Below are 19978 nucleotides of genomic sequence, written 5' to 3'. Positions count from 1 at the left end.
GCCGCGCAGGAAGTGACGTAGCAAAACAAGAAGGCACGTGGAGGTCGTGGTATCTTGGTGATGAAAAATAACCGTTAAAGATAACCGCGACTCAGTGTAAAGCTTTAATACTACTTTTTGTTTTTAAAGTTATTTGGTAAATAACTTTGATATATTAACTTGAAAATAATAAACGGTTTCACTAAAAACAAGGTAAGATAACCATTTAGTTAGCTGGGTTCAACCGTATTTTTAATGCTCTAGCTGCATTACATCGGTAAATGGAATCGTGAGGTAGCTAATGTAGCTAATTGTACTTTCCTCCAGTATTTTTGTTTTGTAAGATTTTACCCGCCGAACTAACGCTAATTCTACCTTTTACAGGGAAATATTGTTAACGCTGCTTTTCACTCTGCCAGCGTCACATTTTATACTATCCGACAGCTAACTAGTTAGAGTGTAGTTAGCTTGTACTATGCAGCTTTGCAAGGTTTTCATACTAATTAACGCCAACTCAAGGATTAACGAACATGGGGCATTTTAGTTTGTTTTTATTAAATCAGTTACCCACCTACCTTTATATAACAGGGGTGGGCAACCCTGTTCCTCGAAGGCTCCTATCCTGCTTGTTTTCCATCTATCTCTACCCTACCCACTGCTGATTACCTGGATCAGGTGTATTTGTAAATGAGAAACTGGACGATACCATCTCAGATGAGGGTGGAATGGGGGAATGCAAAGTAAATTGGTATCTTCCAGCTTCTGATTGACTAACACACCTGATCCAGGTAATCACAAATGGGTAACTTAGGGCAGCGACAAAAAGCAGGACATTGGCCTTTGAGGAGCAGGGTTTCCCACCCTATACCTGAAATTAGTTAGCTCCATATCGACCAGTAAAACGCTATACGTACAGATAATACTGATCCGTATCATAATAATGAAGTATGCATATGATATTAGTGTAGTTAGCTGTATTTCAGCTCAACAAGTATTTTCACTTTGATATTGTAAGTACATAGCTAATGTTGCTACCTATAATGGAGTATATTACACTGTGGCATTGTTAATTTTACCTAAGTGAAGCATCTGGTATCTTTCCACCATTGCCGTTAGCCTGTAATTCAGGTTTGTGTCTAATGTTCTTTTTTTCTGTATGCCAAACCTAAAGTGATCTGCTGTCTTGATTGATTTAGCTGTTTAATTTGGCACAACTTTACACCTGAGATGCAGTGTAAGCGCAATCACTAACAATTACCTGCCAGAATAGAAAAGCAGCAGGAGTAAGAGCGCCATGTTTAGTGTGTCAGTTCTCTGTTGGTAATCCATTAAGTGCTCCCCATGGCCACTAGCCTGACCAGAGTCTTATATAAATTTTGCCAAAAAAGAAACATATTTCTGCTGGCTGAGACAATCCAGCCACAGGTGTTGTTCATTTCAGTTATTCAGTCACCACAGCTGCCTTGACAAGCCATTTAATTGTTCTCCCCTGTGTCTGTCTTTCCTGTCCAGCTTCAGCTGCTTTCTTCTTCTTGTCCAAAGCCAGTATCATTCATCAGCAGTGAAAATGAAATATATGTTCAGTCAATGTCTGTACCTAGTGCTTATTTTTCAGCTTCAAAAGAACCATATCAACTTATATATTATGATGCATTGTTATAGATTAAACTGCCAAATGTTGCCTTTACAATACTAACACTGCCTACATGGTAATGCTTAAAGAGAATAATAATGCAATGAAATTATATAGCCTATATAATGATATAGCACTCGGAAAGGGTCAAATGTGTCCTCTGGTTTTCAAAATCATTTATGTTATTATACTCAATATCAAACCAAGTAATTTGAATAAGCCTACTGATATATTGTGATTATTATTGTATTATTTATCGTTTTCAGATGATATGATTATTTTATGGAAATTGTTCAATAGATGAATCAGTATTAAAAATAACTATAGTTTCAGCCCTGCTGCTTTAATCTAAGAATCTCAGTTCTTCTTCTAAACAGTGGTTTAATTATCACATTTTTATGCTGTTAAAAATGTGATAATTTAAATGTTTTAACTAATTTTTACTCTTTCAGACTTGATCATGTTTAAGGTTTCAGTCAGTTTCGACCTAATTGATATTTGTGTTGAGCAAAACGCCACTATTAAGCTGTTCTGTTCTGAATAATTTGTGTTTGCCTGGGATTGTTTGGTAATTGAATTGTTTAATTATTGATCACTAACTATTATACGCGAATTTTCCGGGGTCAGTTTGTATGATGAATGGAAATAAACATCTCATTTTTTAGGAAAAAGGGGAGAAATAGTGTCATCCTTAATTTAATGTCTCCTTCTATAATGACCTAAAATAAGTAATTAACCATTTTCCTGTGTATTGGTCTCAGCCCACAGTTGTAGTAATGAGTTGGCGGCTTGCATCACTGTGCGGTGGTGACGTGTGGCGTCTGGGAGCTGTCCCAGGAATCATGGTGCTGAAGCTGCAGCACCAGTTCAGCAGCCAATGATCACGGGAGAATCCGGGGCTACGGATGTTTTCACCCGGAGCAGGACTGTCCGGCAGTCGTGTTGGATTGTAACTGAGGGATGTAAACGGATCGGCTTGTTCCTCGGACACGCGAATTCGATAATTGGGGATGTAAGCTTCACACAGACTTGCCAGCGACCCGCAGTCTGGTTGGATCAGTAGGAAAAAAAAATCCTGAAACTGTGAGTCGTATAGAAATCGGTGTAGCTGCCCAGGTAAGACAGATTTCGCTTCCTAATATGGTACGCCATCGATTGACCAGATTTGCTTTGAAAGCCTTACTAGACGCGACAGTAATCTGAGCTTTGTTGATTTAAAATGTGACATTCGTTGTTATTAGGATATTTGAATTTTAAGATTGAGCGATGTTTTGTAGTATTTCAGTCCATTGTAGCGCAGGCAGATTGGATTCTTGGTTTCTACACTCGTGAATCTGGAGGGAGAAGCCTGTCTAGATAGTTTATGTCGTACAGAGCAGCCAGACTATTAGGGCCATGAGATGACAGTGGACACTGAGTGAACGGGCCATAGCCCTTATTACTTGAATACACATTCCTATCAATCTAACATTTGACTTTCCTTTCTTAGCTTTCCTATTCTTTGAAGTTAATGGCTTCAGACACTTGTTTGCATCGATGGGATTTATTTGCGTTTTGGATTTACATCCTCCTGGGAACACAATAAAAGACATTCAGTTAGAATATACGGGAACTAAAAGGGTAATTTAAACGCGCCCTGCATCTACTTTCCCATCCTACTACATATGAAGAAGTGTTTGCTCATGACGGGGACACATACAGTACGTGCTGTTTTCTTCCAGCACCTTTGCATGGTGCTGTGAGTTTCTGGCCGGAGACAGTCTGATGCTGCGCAGCCAGGGCATGCTGAAGAGCCGCTGCTGCGTCCTGCTCGGTGACCTGAGGGTGCTCCTGCTCGGGCCACCGGCACCTCCAACACCGCTGCCTCCGCTGACCCCCATGAGCGGCCAAATTACGGAAAGCCATGAGACAAGCGTTACCGTCCCCGACAACAATAACACGTTGATGCGGAGCCACCAGCACGCTGGGGACCGGACTGCCCCGCCTGCGGCAGGAGCCATCGGGCCACCGGGCGGAGAGCGACCGGTGACGGGCTGGGTTGATGCTGCAGAGCTCTCGGCGGCCCTGCGCGGCTGCAGCAGTTCCTCTGATGAATGCTCAAAGGGCAAACTAGAGGAGAGGTTTTCCCTAACCAGCTATACGGAAAGTGGCTTCAGGACGCCTGTGTGCAGGATCTGTTTCCAGGGACCAGAACATGTAAGTCGAGATAAAAAAAAATGTTAACATGAATGTTGGTTAAATAAACCTATGCATTAAATCCAATATTCTATGTAGGTGCATATAGTTTCACTTAAGAATAAATAGTTTGTGAAATGTGTTTGCCCATTTAACAAAGAACCAGGTGATGGTTCATATTTGCATACAGGAATCACCCCTTCCTGGTGGAGCTTATGTTAACATGCAGGCTTTCTTTTACCTGAAGATTTAGTGGCCAAGCTTCCTGTCCACTGAGAAAACCCACTCACAGTGTCTGCTTAAGGCAGCCATAAAGCTGGAAAGCCCCCTGAACAGGGATCACACTGCATTCTGCACGCTTCCCTTTGCATGACTTGAAAAGGCAGCCCTAGCTAAAAAGAGGGTAATGAAAGATTTTGTCCCCAAGGCTGACAAAGGTACAATACACAGTAACATCTCATTATAACCAAACACTGTAAATTTATATGGAAAAAAACAACAAATAACCTTTCACTCTGCTGCTCACATGCACCACCTAGAAACAGTAAAGGTAACAATAATAATGACAATAATGTGCACACGATCGAATGGAAGAGTTCTTAAGTTAATCACACTGTGCCTTTGCCTAAGGGGCCATATTGACAATAATGTCACAGTAAATCAGTCAGGAGAGGAAAAAAGTGAAAAAAAGATGGCTAAGGTGTGCTGCAATAAACATTATTAAATTATAACAGAAGCAGGCACTTAGCAATTTGCAGACACATTAGTTACACTGTTTGACAGAACCTTTGAGACCACATTGACAAATATGTCACACATCACCAATTGTAACAGAGGTAGAGAGGTTATAAAAATGTGACGCAAGATAACTGAGGTGTAGAACATAACTTTATATCCGACACCACCTACTGTTGCTTTTCCTTTACCCAAGCAGCAGATTTACTGTATCATTTTATGGTCATTGCACTGTCTATGGCCCATAATCTCTGTATGTATTATCAACTAATTACTCTAACAGCAATTTTGTGCATCATTCCACCTCTGAGCTTAGACTTTATAATTATTACTGACATGGCGTCTAGTTATGAGATTGGAAGACAAGGCCTCATCCTTGTTTTTTCAAGAACTCCACAGATAGTCAACATACTCTGCAGTGCATACAAATTACCCCCTTCAAACTTTGCAGTTTTTCCCATGGTCTTTTTCACCTCATCCCATCAGTGCTTCCTGGAGATATTGCAACTAGTCAATAGCTCTTGATTTCATGCCGTCCCATTATTATGCAAGTTCTTATCCATCACCAGCCTTCTTCTCATCTCGGCTGTTGGTTTGGATGAGGTCCAGATATGGGTCTGCTGTGCAAGTGGGTACAAGGAGAATGAGGCTTATTTGAAAAGAGAGATGAGTGGACTGTCTGTGTGATACAGGCAGTAGGGACATTAGTTTTCTTCTATTCTCCCGTAGCCTCTGGGATGTCACATAGACCAAGGCAGCTAGTATCTGATGTGACAATCCACCTCCAAAACACTTCCATCCCCAAGGCTGAGGCACCGAAGACAGAGTAAAGAAGGAGTGAGAAATATCGCTTTCCTGAAGTATCCCACTAAAAAAAGGGCCTTGATTGTCTGACACAAGCAACAATTTGAAAAATGGCTGTATTCTGATTTAATATGGCACCGGGCAATGTAATAAGTTTGTCCAGTTGAATTCATGTCAGTGGTTTTGGTTCCATTTTATTTGAGGTGCCCTTTGTGATTTATACCCAAAGTCCTGCTGTTTTAAAGGATAGGCTCACGAATTCCTTTCCAAATCTGTCTTAATATAATACTCATGCTCAAATGTATCCTTCAAAAGTGATTGGTTGCTGCAGTCATTCCTTGTTTGCTTAGGTAATATGAAGCAAATCAGTATCTGTGTGTTTTGCTCTCCGTTTCATATATTGAAATCACAGAAAGGGATCTTTCCATGGCCAAGATCAGTGACTACAGCAGTCAAGAAGTCTTTTAATGTGTATATGGCATAAGAGGATTTAAAAAATCTTAAACAATCCTTCAAGCCAGACTACTTCTGTTAGAGTTCATTCAGATCTCTAGACATACAGATTGTACAGTATATATTAATATCCAGTACCCAAGGCTATTCATCTGTTTTTATATACAGCTAACTTGAGACATATTTCAAATTGGTTCTATTTAACTAAAGGTCAGCAAAAAGCTATGTAGTGCACATAAATATAAGCAATAGAAAAAGAAAAGCCATGAAAGATTTCTGCATGTGAGGGATCCTTTCCTGAAGTGTCATGCACTATTAGACTGAAGTGGCCTTTGGGGCTACATCTCTGCTGTCCGGTCCTCTCTTCAGCTGAGAATACAGGAGTCTCTGCTGAAAGAAAAAGAAATATTGACTTTCCTTCCAAAGTCTTATCGCAGATAATCCACAGCATGTTTGTCTGTAGGACAATCAGAAGCCGTCAGGGATCACGCTAGCATTATTCTTTCTATAAAGGCAGTATGTTTTCCTATGCTGGATGTCTCCTCTGCCACTTGTTGGGATTGGTATATAAACAAGTTAGATAAGCACATGACATGTTTTGCTGAAATCTATAGAGACAAGCTGCTAATTCATGGACCTATATTATAAACCCTGGTTCCTCTTTGGGAATGTCCTCCTGGATGTGTTTTATTAACAGTTATAAGTAAACAAATTTGAAATGATATCACCTTCAAATTAATTTCATAGTGATTGGAGTTTCTTTCCTCTAACCTGTTGAATATAATTCAAATGCTTGGATGAAGCTGTTTTTCAGATGACTGCAGTATTGCAGGTTCTCAATTCAGAATCAGAATCAGTTTTATTGGCCAAGTATGTTAAGCACACAAGAAATTTGACTCCAGTACAGTGGCTCTCAATTTGCTTTCTAGTCAGCAATATAGTCAACAATAGTGGCATGAATGTCATTATAAAAATAACATTCATTCAGTTTCTGTGGGGGGTAGTTTATTATACAATTTCCATTCCTTCAAGTTAATGGCGTTTACATGCACTTATTCCATATCTTCAAGTAATGTGAATACCCCCCTCTAATTTGGTTTCATTGGTTACATCGGGAGTGGATCTGATCTTATAAGACAATTAAGTGCACCAAGCTGTTTTTAGGATAAGGCTACAGAAAAAAATGGAAGAATACAGGCACCTCTGTCAGATTTAGTCTTTGTAATACCTTTTTGTATGCAGTGTTTTTTTTGTTTTTTTTATTTCATTCATTTCATTGCTGTTTGATCAACAAAGGGACATTTAGCATCACTTTCTGTATGTGTGGGCTCTAATGCCACATTTGTTATCAGTCTCTCTTGCTCTCTCTCCAGCCTCAGTTGTACTGGAGTGATCTAGGTTTCAGCTCTTGGCTGCAATCGGGCCAGTCACAGTGAGCAGTCTGAGTCCCACTGGACACGGTAGAAGTGTTCTGGCGCTCCTGCCAATACACTCCCACCCTGGCCATCTGTAGATCGGCCTTTTCTCCTCTATCTCTGTGTTTTTCCCTCCTTGACCAGGGTGCTGCTCCGTCTGTCAGAGATGTCAGCACAATGATGCATAGACAAATAATTTGGAAACTCAGAGTTTTGTGTTTTTTGTTTCTAAATTAACAATACTATGGCTTAGAAATTTAATCTCTCAGTTTAGAAAGATATAGACCTTTTTTGCAGCTTGGCTAAGATATTTCTTCACTCAGCTTCTTTTTTTTTCTTTTTTTTTCAATTTGTTTTTTTGTTTAATTCCATTAAGCTCAAATCATCTATACAGGAGGGTGCTGCTTTGAATTTCATACATCCAAGTTTCTTAAATTGCAGGTCAGGACCTAAAAAGGGTTGTCGGCCTACATCTTTTGGGTCATCTATGTCCAGTATGACAATACCAGTAATGCATTTTAATGAGTTTGGGGCTCACGGTGAAAGATTACAAATCCCTAATTTGTTCTTCAGACTACATACAGCTTAAGCATAATGACAGGTTAAGAATATGGCTGTGCACATATTGCCGTTAAGTGAAATCCTTAAGATGACAAATTTAGTAAACTTTATATTTTTACTTTAGCTGATGGGTTTGAGAGTTGTCTATAGAATCTGTTTTGCTTTTTGTTTTTTTTGTTTTTTAATTCTGGATTTTATATTATTATCTTTAAGATCATAAAGGGAAGATAACGGAGAATAGAAAGAAAGGAAGAGGAGAAGTAAAGGAGCAAGTGTTTCTGATCATTCAGTTTAAGAGCTGCAGTGGCAGTCTACTTCCAATGCAGTGTTTTGCATCACTTTATGTGAGGGGTTTGCCATTAAACAGAAACTTCAGTGTTTATGCTTCCACTTTTCCAGTAGTGATAATAAACAAAGTGTAAGTGCTAATATGACTGTGTGCAGTAGTGGGTTTGTTAGTGCTTTGTATGCACAGCAAAGCGAGCATGCGTGCATGCACAGAGAAAATCAATAAGCCAGCAAAAAAATTGCAAAGAAATATAAATGTTTTTATTGTGTGACCTGTAGTATATTTATGTTAAATCAATATTTACAGCATCCAGCTCTTTGGTGTCAGGCCAGAATTATGAAGCAGAACAATTTATCAATTTTCTTATTTTTTGTAATCTTTTTGTGTGCTTCTGCAGAAAATATAACCCAGGTTGCATTACTGTATGACTTTTTTTTTTTTTTTTTTTTTTTACAGCTGAGCTTAGCTCAAGTTGCAAGGTACAATCCTGTTTCTCCAGCAGATTATGTGAAAAAGCTGTCGACGGAAAGTAAAAATCTGACATAAGGGACATATTTGTACATTTAAAACTGTTGTTCTGTTTTGATGCACCACTCCTGTTCACTGACTGACTGCGTCTTTCCCACAGGGGGAACTCCTGAGCCCGTGTCGGTGCAGTGGGTCAGTACGTTGCACACACCAGCCCTGTCTCATCAAATGGATCAGTGAGAGAGGTTCCTGGGCCTGTGAACTCTGCTATTACAAATATCAGGTCATTGCCATTAGCACCAAGAACCCACTGCAGGTAAGTTGTAGGTGTAAAAAAAACAATATACAAATTCTAAACGAAAAGAGCTGGATGATGTGGTGATATTTGAAAGTCAAGGATTATAATCAAGTTCAGGTAAGCTTTTTGGAGTTAGTAGGCTTTGGCAAGTTAACAAACAGATCAAAAACTCAAATCACTGAGCGCCAATGTGTCTGTTTTGCCACCTCAGTAGGACAGTTGTTGGGGTGTATGGGCACATAGCCCCTTGGTCTTTCTCTTTTGGAACTGAATTGGAAGCATTTTTGATTTACATAATATCGTATGGATATAAAAAAAAAAAAAAACAGCACTATTTTCAGGAATCGCACTTTCTTTGCTGCAGCTATAGTTCTACTCTGTTCATGAACTGAAGAATTCAGCTTGAAATGAACATTTTTGATTTAAACAGGACTTTTTCCCTCTGATCTCTAGAACAGAAAGATTTCAAAAGCAACATTTTCTCAGTTTTAGACTTTGATAATAATGTCATTTGTGAATGAATGTTGAAATTTTTCAGCTTTAGGCTTTGCGTTTTATATGGTGTGTCATTAGTTAGCTGAGGCATTCCCCAATGTTTAGTTCTTTTGTTTTGTTGGAATAAATCAGACCATCAGCCTGATTAACTTATAATATCCATTTTTAATACATTTGTTTAATCTGTAATTGTGTTCAATAACAGTGTATTTATTTTACTGGCACATATCTTTGTGAATAGCAATAGTATAGTATTTTATAGTAGCATTGCCAGTAAAAATAAGAATCATATACAAAGAGAAAAGCTGTACTGTGATCTGTCTCTTCTTGCAGTGGCAGGCTATCTCACTAACAGTGATAGAGAAAGTGCAAATAGCAGCAGCCATCTTGGGCTCCCTGTTCCTGATGGCCAGTATCTCCTGGCTGGTGTGGTCGTCTTTCAGCCCGTCAGCCCGTTGGCAGCGGCAAGATCTACTTTTCCAGATCTGCTATGGCATGTATGGTTTCATGGATGTCGTCTGCATCGGTGAGGTGCTACATTTAATACCAACTTATTACTTTATTTGATGTAAAGTCTATTCTACTTCTTTTAGAATTACTTTTTGCAATTTAGAGTAATATTGTGTCTGGTCTGGTCCTATTATTTTAGGTACATTATTCATTTAAAAGGCAAATCAAAATATAATGTCATAGGTTTTCAGCAGAGTCAATAATTATACCCATCGGCTGTGCATGAATGATTGGGAGTGCCACGAGCAGTTAACACTATTGGATATCAATGCAATTAATCTATTCCACATTGTCAGCAGCTTCCAAATCAATTTTGTGTCTATGAACATTTACATTTCGGGTCATGATATATATTGAATGCATGGTTGTTTGGCATATATTAATGTTGATAAAATGCTTATGTCAAGGCCTACTTTAATAAATTAAACATGAATGCTGAATGTTCAAAACTAAGCAGCTGAATTGTTTTTCACTACATATATTAAAATGCATAGTGTGTTCTTCACACTGTGAAGAACATCATGCACTGATGTAACAGAAGGAGGTAAAGGTGTGTTACAGCAGTTTCATCTCCATCTTTGAATTTGTTGTGGGTGTCCAAATTGAAATCGTAGCATCTGCTGCATGCCATTTTCTGGAGCCTGGGGGCTCTCGTGTTTTGAATGACTCTGTGATGGCATCTCGCTTTGAGAAAACTCTAACTGCGTCTGCAGCAGACAGCAGGATAAGAGGAAGAGGCAATTGATTGTCTCCGGTTTGGTGGCAAGGATTGACTGTGGAGTCATTAACTGTGCACTTTACAGAGATTAACTTGTCACCTGGCAGAATTTAAAGAGGGAGGACCTGACTTGCTCTCATCCACAAAGTCTTTGTGTGTGTGTGTGTGTTTGTATCCACTAATGGACGTATCATAAAAGAAGGTGAAGTTTAAAACTATATTAATAAACACTTCTTTATTTACAACTACCTTATAATGTGTTATAAACCATGTCTTAAGTGTTAATATACTGTGTAAAATGGGGGTCAAAATAAAGTGTTACCTATTACATAATACACGAGAAACCAAACATATTGTATTTCCTTCTAGAAGATATTAAGATGAAAAAATGCAGTAAAATCTTTAGGGCCGACCATCTCTTATTACACAGTGATTTAAATTTTCCAGAGACTGAGTTCAGGGAATATGAATCAATAAAAAAACAAAACAACCTCAGCACAGAATAGATCATATAAGCTAACCTAAATCTGAAAATGATGAGTATTGCTGTGTCCTAAGTTACAATATATTTAGAATTTTTCTTAGAAAGATCTTATCACAGTGTTGTGGTGCAATACCTTAAAGATGATTTGTTTTGTTCTGCTGCTCCCTCTCAGTGAATCTACCACTGCAGAGCTATACATCACTTTATAGTGTTATTAAGACTGCTGGCCAGCAGTGACATTGTCTAATTGATTCTCTGATATCCACAGCACTAATTGTCCACGAGGGACCTTCTGTGTTTCGTATCTTCCACCGCTGGCAGGCCGTGAACCAGCAATGGAAGGTCCTGAACTATGATAAGTCTCTGGACAGTGATGACCTGAAGGATGCCACTCTGGACAGGACTCTGTCTCAGCCCAGTCCGGGCTATCAGACTGGGGTAGGAGTGTCCACCTCCACCTCCTCGCTGATGGTGGTAGCCTCTACAGCTGCTGGCTCTACTTCTACAACTGTGGTGATGGCCGCAGGAGGACTGGGAACACATGTGGACCCCAACAGCAGCAGCACAGTGCCAGACCAACACTGTCCCTACAACATCCTCCACATCCTCAGCCACCTGAGGCAGCCTGAGGCCCGCAGCCAACCCACTAATAGCACAAGAGAGTTGGTCATGAGAGTCACTACAGTCTGAGGAGTCAGTTGAGGCCTTATCTTACATAGAGGTGAAAGATTAATGAACCAGCTGACAGTTGAAAAAAGACTTAACTGCACTGGATTAATACCGTGTTCCTGTTGGTCTCAAAATACGTCTGATGTCCTTACATGGATTAAATAAAAGTCAAAATTTGTTTGATTTGCAGAATTGGCTGGGAAAAGGTTTTTTAACTATAATTTCTAATATCAAGGATGGTCTTCATTTTAGAAAGAGAATATAAGATCAGAGGTCAATTTATAAATGATTTAAATATTTTAACCACATCATTATTGAGTGGATCTTTGAAGGTGCTGTAGCTGCTCTTGTCTTTTTCATAAATGACAAAGATTTTGGTCTTCATTTTGGGAATAGAATATAAACTCAAAGCTCAATTTACAAATGTTTTAAAGATTTTAACCACGTTAGTGAGTGGATCTTTGAAGGTGCTGTAGCTGCTCTTCAGTCTTTTTCATAAATGACAAAGATTTTTACCTGCACATTTGCTTCTAAGGAAAGGAACCCAGGGAGTCCAAACTAAAGCAGCCAATCCTCTACATTTGATTTTACAGTAGAAAATGTTTGTCATGCAAAGAAGTGGTAGATATTTAAGCAAGTGTAGTACATGTTTTTCTCCATTGCTCAGACACATTGCTTAGGTGTGTTGTTGTGTTAAGTCTGCCAATGCCAAAATGCATCCAGCCAATTTTTTTTAAGTATTTCTGGTTCTTCCCAGACAGTTATTTTTACTTTTCACCCAAAGTGAAATCATAGATACCTAATTAAAAAGAACCCGTTTTTGTGTGAAAATATGCAAAGGCACAAAATTCACGATCTTTTTAAAGTCACATGTAAAGGGACACACCAGGTCGGACAGGTTGTTGAAAACTATAAGCAGTGATGGTAGAAAATGCAGCTGTTATACATAATGTGGGAAAATTTATAACAGGCCAGCAGTTGTTAACGTTTGTCACATTCAATGGTGTGAGACATCATCACACGTAGGACATCAGTTTAGGCGATACTCTAATCGCGACAACATCAAATACCTTCCACAACAGCTGGCATTGATGAAAATGAGGAAATGTTTCTATAAATTCCATAAATTTTGTGACTGGGTCTCACACTGAAGTCGTAGATGTTTTCTGTGATGCTAACACCGCACTGAGAGATGCCAAGGTTGTGCATTAAAATATGTCCTGATGTAAATGGAAGGCAAAATATGGAGCAGTAAAAGGCTGCCTAAAATATTTTGTAAATCCCATTTCAGCTTTTTTCTTTTTACCACCATAAAATGAATGCAGGTTTGATGCACTGTTTTGAAAAAAAGGTGTTTTTCTATGTACTCTACTTTTCTTTTCAAACACCATTTTGTTATTTTGTTGATTGTATGAAGAGTTTTAAGCAATTATGAGAATGCATTTGCTCTTTTTGGAACACCATTTCTCTAAATGAGGCCTCATAGTATTTCTAACAATGCATCTGAACAATAGAGACAGACTGTAATAAGGACAGTCATCAGCTAGTTTGCATAATTGGTTCTGTCGGTATCTCCACGCATGAAAACATGTCTCTCCTCTAAAGCATTGGGGTGTCACTTGCAGTCCATTAGGCACATATTCATGTTCACATTTGGCTCACAAAGCCAGTGAATTCCCCCATCTCTTGGCTCTCAAATTCAGATATGCACTTTGATATTTCTTCACGGCTCTTGTTCCATGTCCATGAAAGATCAGTTTTATCCCAAGAGACACCAGATTTCTAAAGCATGTTGTGGGAGGGAAGAAAAAGAAAAAATACTCATATGGATGAAGATAGAGTTGGGGGTGGGTTGGTGTTTATTTATGTTCTTTTTTTCACAATTTGAACAGACTGACAAGTGTTTATTGTTCTACAGTTTTTCTTTTGGATGCAGTTTCCTAAAACGTTTCAATGCTAATATTATCTATTACAAGCAAAAAGCCAAAGTCAACCGAAGTGTGAGACCTTTGTTGTTTTTTCAGAAGCTTTTCCCTTTTAACAAAATGCTTTACATTGAAACACATAATTTGCTTAAAAATACATGAATCTTTTTTTTTTGGTGTATGTGATGCTTGAGTAAAGTGTCTTTTTTTTTTTTTTTATTCCTGTAGGTATTTGCAGCAGTACAACACTGTGACCAGGTTTATTAATATAAGGCTACTAAATAAATTAAATTGCTGTACTGAAGGATAAATAAATCCACATGTAGTGATACAAATGTCAAAAAGCACAACTGTGCAGTGCATCACCTGCCTTCTCTTTAGCCTTTAGTATTTTGTTCTAGCTCCTCATCACTTGGTGGAGCTGCTCTTTTGCAATCCTGCTATTCCTAATCATAATCAAATACCAGGAGTACAGTATCTGCAGAGAATCGAGTGGTTTTCTGCTGAATTATTTAAGCCATGAAGTGCTGATATCAATGGGGGGAGCTGCTGTATAGAACCAACTTGCAAGGATCTGGAAGGTTGCAGAGAGTTCACCATGAATCTGCTTGCCTCAGTTCTCTTCACACCTTGTCTCTTTGAATTCACAGGCGCATACACTTAGCTTTGATAAATACCAGGAAATAATCAACCAAATGCAAAGTAGTGATAGACAAATGTATGTGCCTCCTTCAGCATTAATATGGGTCACATCTATTTGCCAATATAAATATTAAATGTACTCTTGCACATGTTGAGGTCATAACTATTTCATGCTGTGTGCTCAAACTCAGTGCCTGTATATGTGTATGTTGCTGTGGTAGTGAGTGTGAGGTCTAACAGTATGTGGCTGTATTTTGCCCGTAAAGTTTTCTGTTCTAAATATCATTTTTTTTAAAGCAATCCACCAGCCCCTGCAGGCTATTAGTACCATTTCCATTCATTTATCAAATTTTGTTACTGGATAACCTCAACAGTAAGAAATAATATTGTCTCATCAAATGTATCACCATGGAAACCTAAGTACAATTGGATTTTGGAATTATTTGTTGTAGGAATCTTTCATGAAACCCATCAATCAGATTTTCTATCGAATTTTAAAGCATTTAATGTTTCTGACATTCTACCTAAATCAAATAATTGAGGCAATATACTAAGCGCTGACTTGTAAAATTCAAATGAATCAGTAATTGCAGAAGGTTTGTATTTCTCCTGGTTGGTGTATGGTGTAATAAAACCACTGTACACGTTGCTTTCATCTGCAGAAAATTGACCCAAACAGATTTTTTTGCAGACTACAGAGAACACTCAACCTTTGAAACTCAGTAAACTGCATACAGCTAATGTGCTATTGAAGCAGGTCGTCTTAAGTCTGAATCACACTGGCAGAAAGGACCACATTCACTCCCTGCAACTTCTGCTACCTCTGAAAATGAAAAGGAGCATTTTCAAGAGCTGCTCTTTTTCTTTAGGTGACATGAAATTATGAAAAAATGAGCGAAACTTAAAGCATCGAGGGTCAGCAGCTATACTAAGAGAAATTGCAGCAAGCAAAGACGGCCTAGACACCTATGGCCACAGTCATCTTCTTTCTGAATGCAGAGACACACATCTGTCCTACTTCTATACCCACGTACTCCTGTTCAGGGTCACAGGCTGCAGTGAGGTTGTATTCAATGGGTATATCAACATATATAAGCTGACACATGGGCAGTTTAGAGGTTCCACTTCAAATGTTTTTAGACTGTGGGAGGAAACTCAGGAAATCTAGAGCTGAGATTCACACCAAGGACATTCTTGCTGTGACATGACAGAACTAACCACCAGGGCACCACCGTGCCTCCATAAAGGGACTCTGTAAAAATGACTGGGATCATTACTTTATCTGCGATCTTTCATTATTTTCAAATAGACTTTTACAAGAGTGGAACCAATTAAAAAGATGAGGCACTCTGCGCTTGTCAGAAACGACAATTTTTGGATAATGAGCAGTTGGATGTTTTTGCAGCTGGCGCCTTATTCGCGTTCTGCTCATGAGAACTTGCTAAATAATGGCTACACTATCACATGTCTAGTCTGACACCAAAGAGGCAAAATGTGAAATGTGAGTAGAGATTTAGAAATCTGAAACCAGACAGCTTTGTAAATGGTTCTATCCAGCTGCATTAAGTGAACACGTTTCATGAATTTCTCAAAGGTATTTTCACATGACAGTTGCAATGATGAGACCTTACTCTGTAAACAGTGGACTGCTAACTGTAATGGATTTAATAGAGCACCGCTGTAAAACTATGATGACATAGAGTAGCTACATTAAATCACTATAGGTGGAAAGAACCAAGGCTAGCACTTTGACTATATGTTTTGAAGGCACTTGTATTTTTCTTTTTCTTTAATTTTTCCAAAAAAAAAAAAAAAAACACTTTATACATCTGTATAGGCCCAAACTACACGTCTTCCCAGAGCACCCCACACCACCAGAACTTTAGTAACTAGAAACTAAAATAATAATTTAAAAAATGTATTCAGCTTCTGTAAAATTGACATTGTCAAGATTACTGGTATCAACCTATCAAATACCTACCATGTGTACATTTTTGACAGAAGAATTAAGTTTTCTCACTGATTACTAAATCTCTACAGAAAACACAGAGGCCACGACCTCGGGGCCAACTGTGGTAGCTGTAGCCTTTAATTTGTAGATTCAGTTATTTTATATAGAAAAATACACGACCAGCTTATGAAACGTTATTCTGGATACATTTTTGTTAAAAAAAAATCAGTTGCTTTATTATGAATTAATATATCAGTAATATTAATAACTCAACATTATAAACACAAACAGAAATGAATGTGTTTTCTTACTAAGGTTCTTGAGTACATTGTGTACTGATTAAATACTTCTACTTAAAGCCACCACACAGAATGAAGGATTGGAAAATTGTTTACTTTGGTGTCATCTTGTGGTAGTACCAAAGAATGACACTGTCACGAATGTCGCTGTATCCCCAAAAACCGCTACTGTTTCAAACCAAAGCCTAACGGGTTATATAGGAAAACAGTATATTACATAGTTTATATAGTAAATCAGTACGTTTACAGTATTTGTAAAAGACGTAAAAGATGTTTTCATTGTGGTTTGACATTGACTGACAGTACCCTAATGTGTATATATATATATATATATATATATACAGTGGGTACGGAAAGTATTCAGACCCCTTTAAATTTTTCACTCTTTGTGTCATTGCAGCCATTTGCCAAAATCAAAAAAGTTCATTTTATTTCTCATTAATGTACACTCAGCACCCCATCTTGACAGAAAAAACAGAAATGTAGAAATTTTTGCAAATTTATTAAAAAAGAAAAACTGAAATATCACATGGTCATAAGTTTTCAGACCCTGTGCTCAGTATTGAGTAGAAGCACCCTTTTGAGCTAGTACAGCCATGAGTCTTCTTGGGAATGATGCAACAAGTTTTTCACACCTGGATTTGGGGATCCTCTGCCATTCTTCCTTGCAGATCCTCTCCAGTTCTGTCAGGTTGGATGGTGAACGTTGGTGGACAGCCATTTTCAGGTCTCCCCAGAGATGCTCAATTGGGTTTAGGTCAGGGCTCTGGCTGGGCCAGTCAAGAACGGTCACAGAGTTGTTCCGAAGCCACTCCTTTGTTATTTTAGCTGTGTGCTTAGGGTCATTGTCCTGTTGAAAGGTGAACCTTCGGCCCAGTCTGAGGTCCTGAGCACTCTGGAAGAGGTTTTCTTCCAGGATATCTCTGTACTTGGCCGCATTCATCTTTCCTTCAATTGCAACCAGTCGTCCTGTCCCTGCAGCTGAAAAACACCCCCACAACATGATGCTCCCACCACCATGTTTCACTGTAGGGACTGTATTGGGCAGGTGATGAGCAGTGCCTGGTTTTCTCCACACATACCGCTTAGAATTAACGCCAAAAAGTTCAATCTTGGTCTCATCAGACCAGAGAATCTTATTTCTCATAGTCTGGGAGTCCTTCATGTGTTTTTTGGCAAACTCTATGCAGGCTTTCATGTGTCTTTCACTGAGGAGAGGCTTCCGTCGGGCCACTCTGCCATAAAGCCCCGACTGGTGGAGGGCTGCAGTGATAGTTGACTTTGTGGAACTTTCTCCCATCTCCCTCCTGCATCTCTGGAGCTCAGCCACAGTGATCTTTGGGTTCTTCTTTACCTCTCTCACCAAGGCTCTTCTCCCACGATTGCTCAGTTTGGCTGGACGGCCAGGTCTAGGAAGAGTTCTGGTCGTCCCAAACTTTTTCCATTTGAGGATTATGGAGGCCACTGTGCTCTTAGGAACCTTGAGTGCTGCAGAAATTCTTTTGTAACCTTGGCCAGATCTGTGCCTTGCCACAATTCTGTCTCTGAGCTCCTTGGGCAGTTCCTTCGACCTCATGATTCTCATTTGCTCTGACATGCACTGTGAGCTGTAAGGTCTTATATAGACAGGTGTGTGCCTTTCCTAATCAAGTCCAATCAGTTTAATTAAACACAGCTGGACTCCAATGAAGGAGCAGAACCATCTCAAGGAGGATCAGAAGAAATGGACAGCATGTGAGTTAAATATGAGTGTCACTGCAAAGGGTCTGAATACTTATGACCATGTGATATTTCAGTTTTTCTTTTTTAATAAATTTGCAAAAATTTCTACATTTCTGTTTTTTTCTGTCAAGATGGGGTGCTGAGTGTACATTAATGAGAAATAAAATGAACTTTTTTGATTTTGGCAAATGGCTGCAATGACACAAAGAGTGAAAAATTTAAAGGGGTCTGAATACTTTCCGTACCCACTGTATATATATATATATATATATATATATATATATATATTTGTGGTATTAAGTTTAAAAAAAAAACATCTGATCTTAACTCTTCATCTCAAAAAAGGTCACATATACAATGTCAAACAAAGTCAAAATACAAAAAATATTTTGTCAGAAAAAAACTGCTGTATTTAACAATGGATTGAATGTTTCCAGCTGGTCTGGTGAGGAGTATTGTTATCAGAATACATACCTATATACATAACATACACAAACATTTAACAGTGTCAAAAAACCTAATCTTTCATACATGTTCCACACCGCTTGATGCACAGTGGTCCACCTAGAAATGATAACCTGGTTGCAGCACATGTATAAAAAGAGTGGTGCCCAGGAGAAAGACTCTGCCTGCTTCTCTCCTAATCGCTCACTTGCTCACTCAGCATCTCTCTGGAAGTGCACCCTACACACACACACACACACACACACTTGGGTGCTCTATAAACAGCAGCAACACTCTGTGAGCAGGTCGATGGCAGTATCACTGCATTTCTCTAATTGAGCCCCTGATGAGGGACTTCCTGAGCTTGCTGCTTTTGAACGTCGATAAACAGACAGTCATGTATACACTAATGCATTCCTGCTGAGAGCCACACAGTGTGACACTGCAGTGTATGGGATATTTCAAAGTAGGGCACATATCTATAAATGCCCAATCCCAAAAGTGTAGTATTCCCACATTTCTCCCTGTTGAACCCGACATCTTGTTTTGTTTGCACTTTGTATGACTGGGAGCATTTCTAAACATGGTTTCACAATAAAATCTGAGAATCAGCTATATCATTTCCACATTTAACAGAGTTCCAGTCAGTAATCCTTCTTGCTAAAAAAAAAACAAAAACAAAAAAACACCTGTTTTCACACTTTCTTTATGCTCGTCAGTGTTTGTTTTCAGACAGTGAAGATTCTGTTCTTCACATGACGATAAAAGGATTATGATGAAAATCTGGTATGTCCCAGTATTGATAGTTGCAGCCCCCAAAATGTAATGTGCATGATTTGAGAGCTAAACAAACAGCACGAGGTTTATGTGAGGGTCAGCTCTTCTAATCTCTTATCTCCAAGCTTGCAGCTTCCTCACGCTTGATTTCCACTTTATATCTGAGGAACTGCAGCTTTTGCTTAGAACACTGAGAATAAACTTAAAATATTTTTCATTCATCAAATGGCCAGAACCTGTAATCATATTAATACTTGCCTATAAATACCAGAGTTAAATGAAGGATAAAATGTCAGTCATCTGGACAACTGGGTGACATCACCACATTTACTGCAATGGGGACGTCTCTGCCTTTGACTTAATAAAAATAAATAAAATCATATTGGGGTGTGACAAGACAAGGTAGGTCATGGGTAATAATCTATCTAAAGTATCTGAAAGGGAAAATGTCCTTCAACAGAAAGACTGTAGGCTCATGATGCAGCATCTATAGTGCAATCAAATACAGAGAAAAACTAAAAACTGCTTTTAC

General features: G+C 38.7%; 1 protein-coding gene across 1 annotated transcript; it reads left to right on the top strand.

Annotated features, from left to right (window-relative positions):
- Positions 1 to 6: 6 nt before the first annotated feature.
- marchf4b (membrane associated ring-CH-type finger 4b) lies at positions 7 to 13566 on the top strand. The gene is made up of 6 exons (XM_026295660.2): positions 7 to 192; positions 2374 to 2728; positions 3102 to 3808; positions 8673 to 8828; positions 9639 to 9831; positions 11286 to 13566. Exons 3-6 carry the CDS (start codon positions 3377 to 3379, stop codon positions 11705 to 11707), a joined length of 1203 nt encoding a protein of 400 aa, XP_026151445.1. The 5' UTR covers positions 7 to 192; positions 2374 to 2728; positions 3102 to 3376; the 3' UTR covers positions 11708 to 13566.
- Positions 13567 to 19978: the final 6412 nt, after the last annotated feature.

The sequence above is a fragment of the Mastacembelus armatus genome, chromosome 21 (genome assembly GCF_900324485.2).
Source record: "Mastacembelus armatus chromosome 21, fMasArm1.2, whole genome shotgun sequence".
In the NCBI taxonomy this organism is placed as follows: Eukaryota; Metazoa; Chordata; class Actinopteri; order Synbranchiformes; family Mastacembelidae; genus Mastacembelus; species Mastacembelus armatus.
The sequence above is the reverse complement of the archived record's forward strand: the minus strand, read 5'-3'. Positions and strand labels throughout refer to the sequence as shown.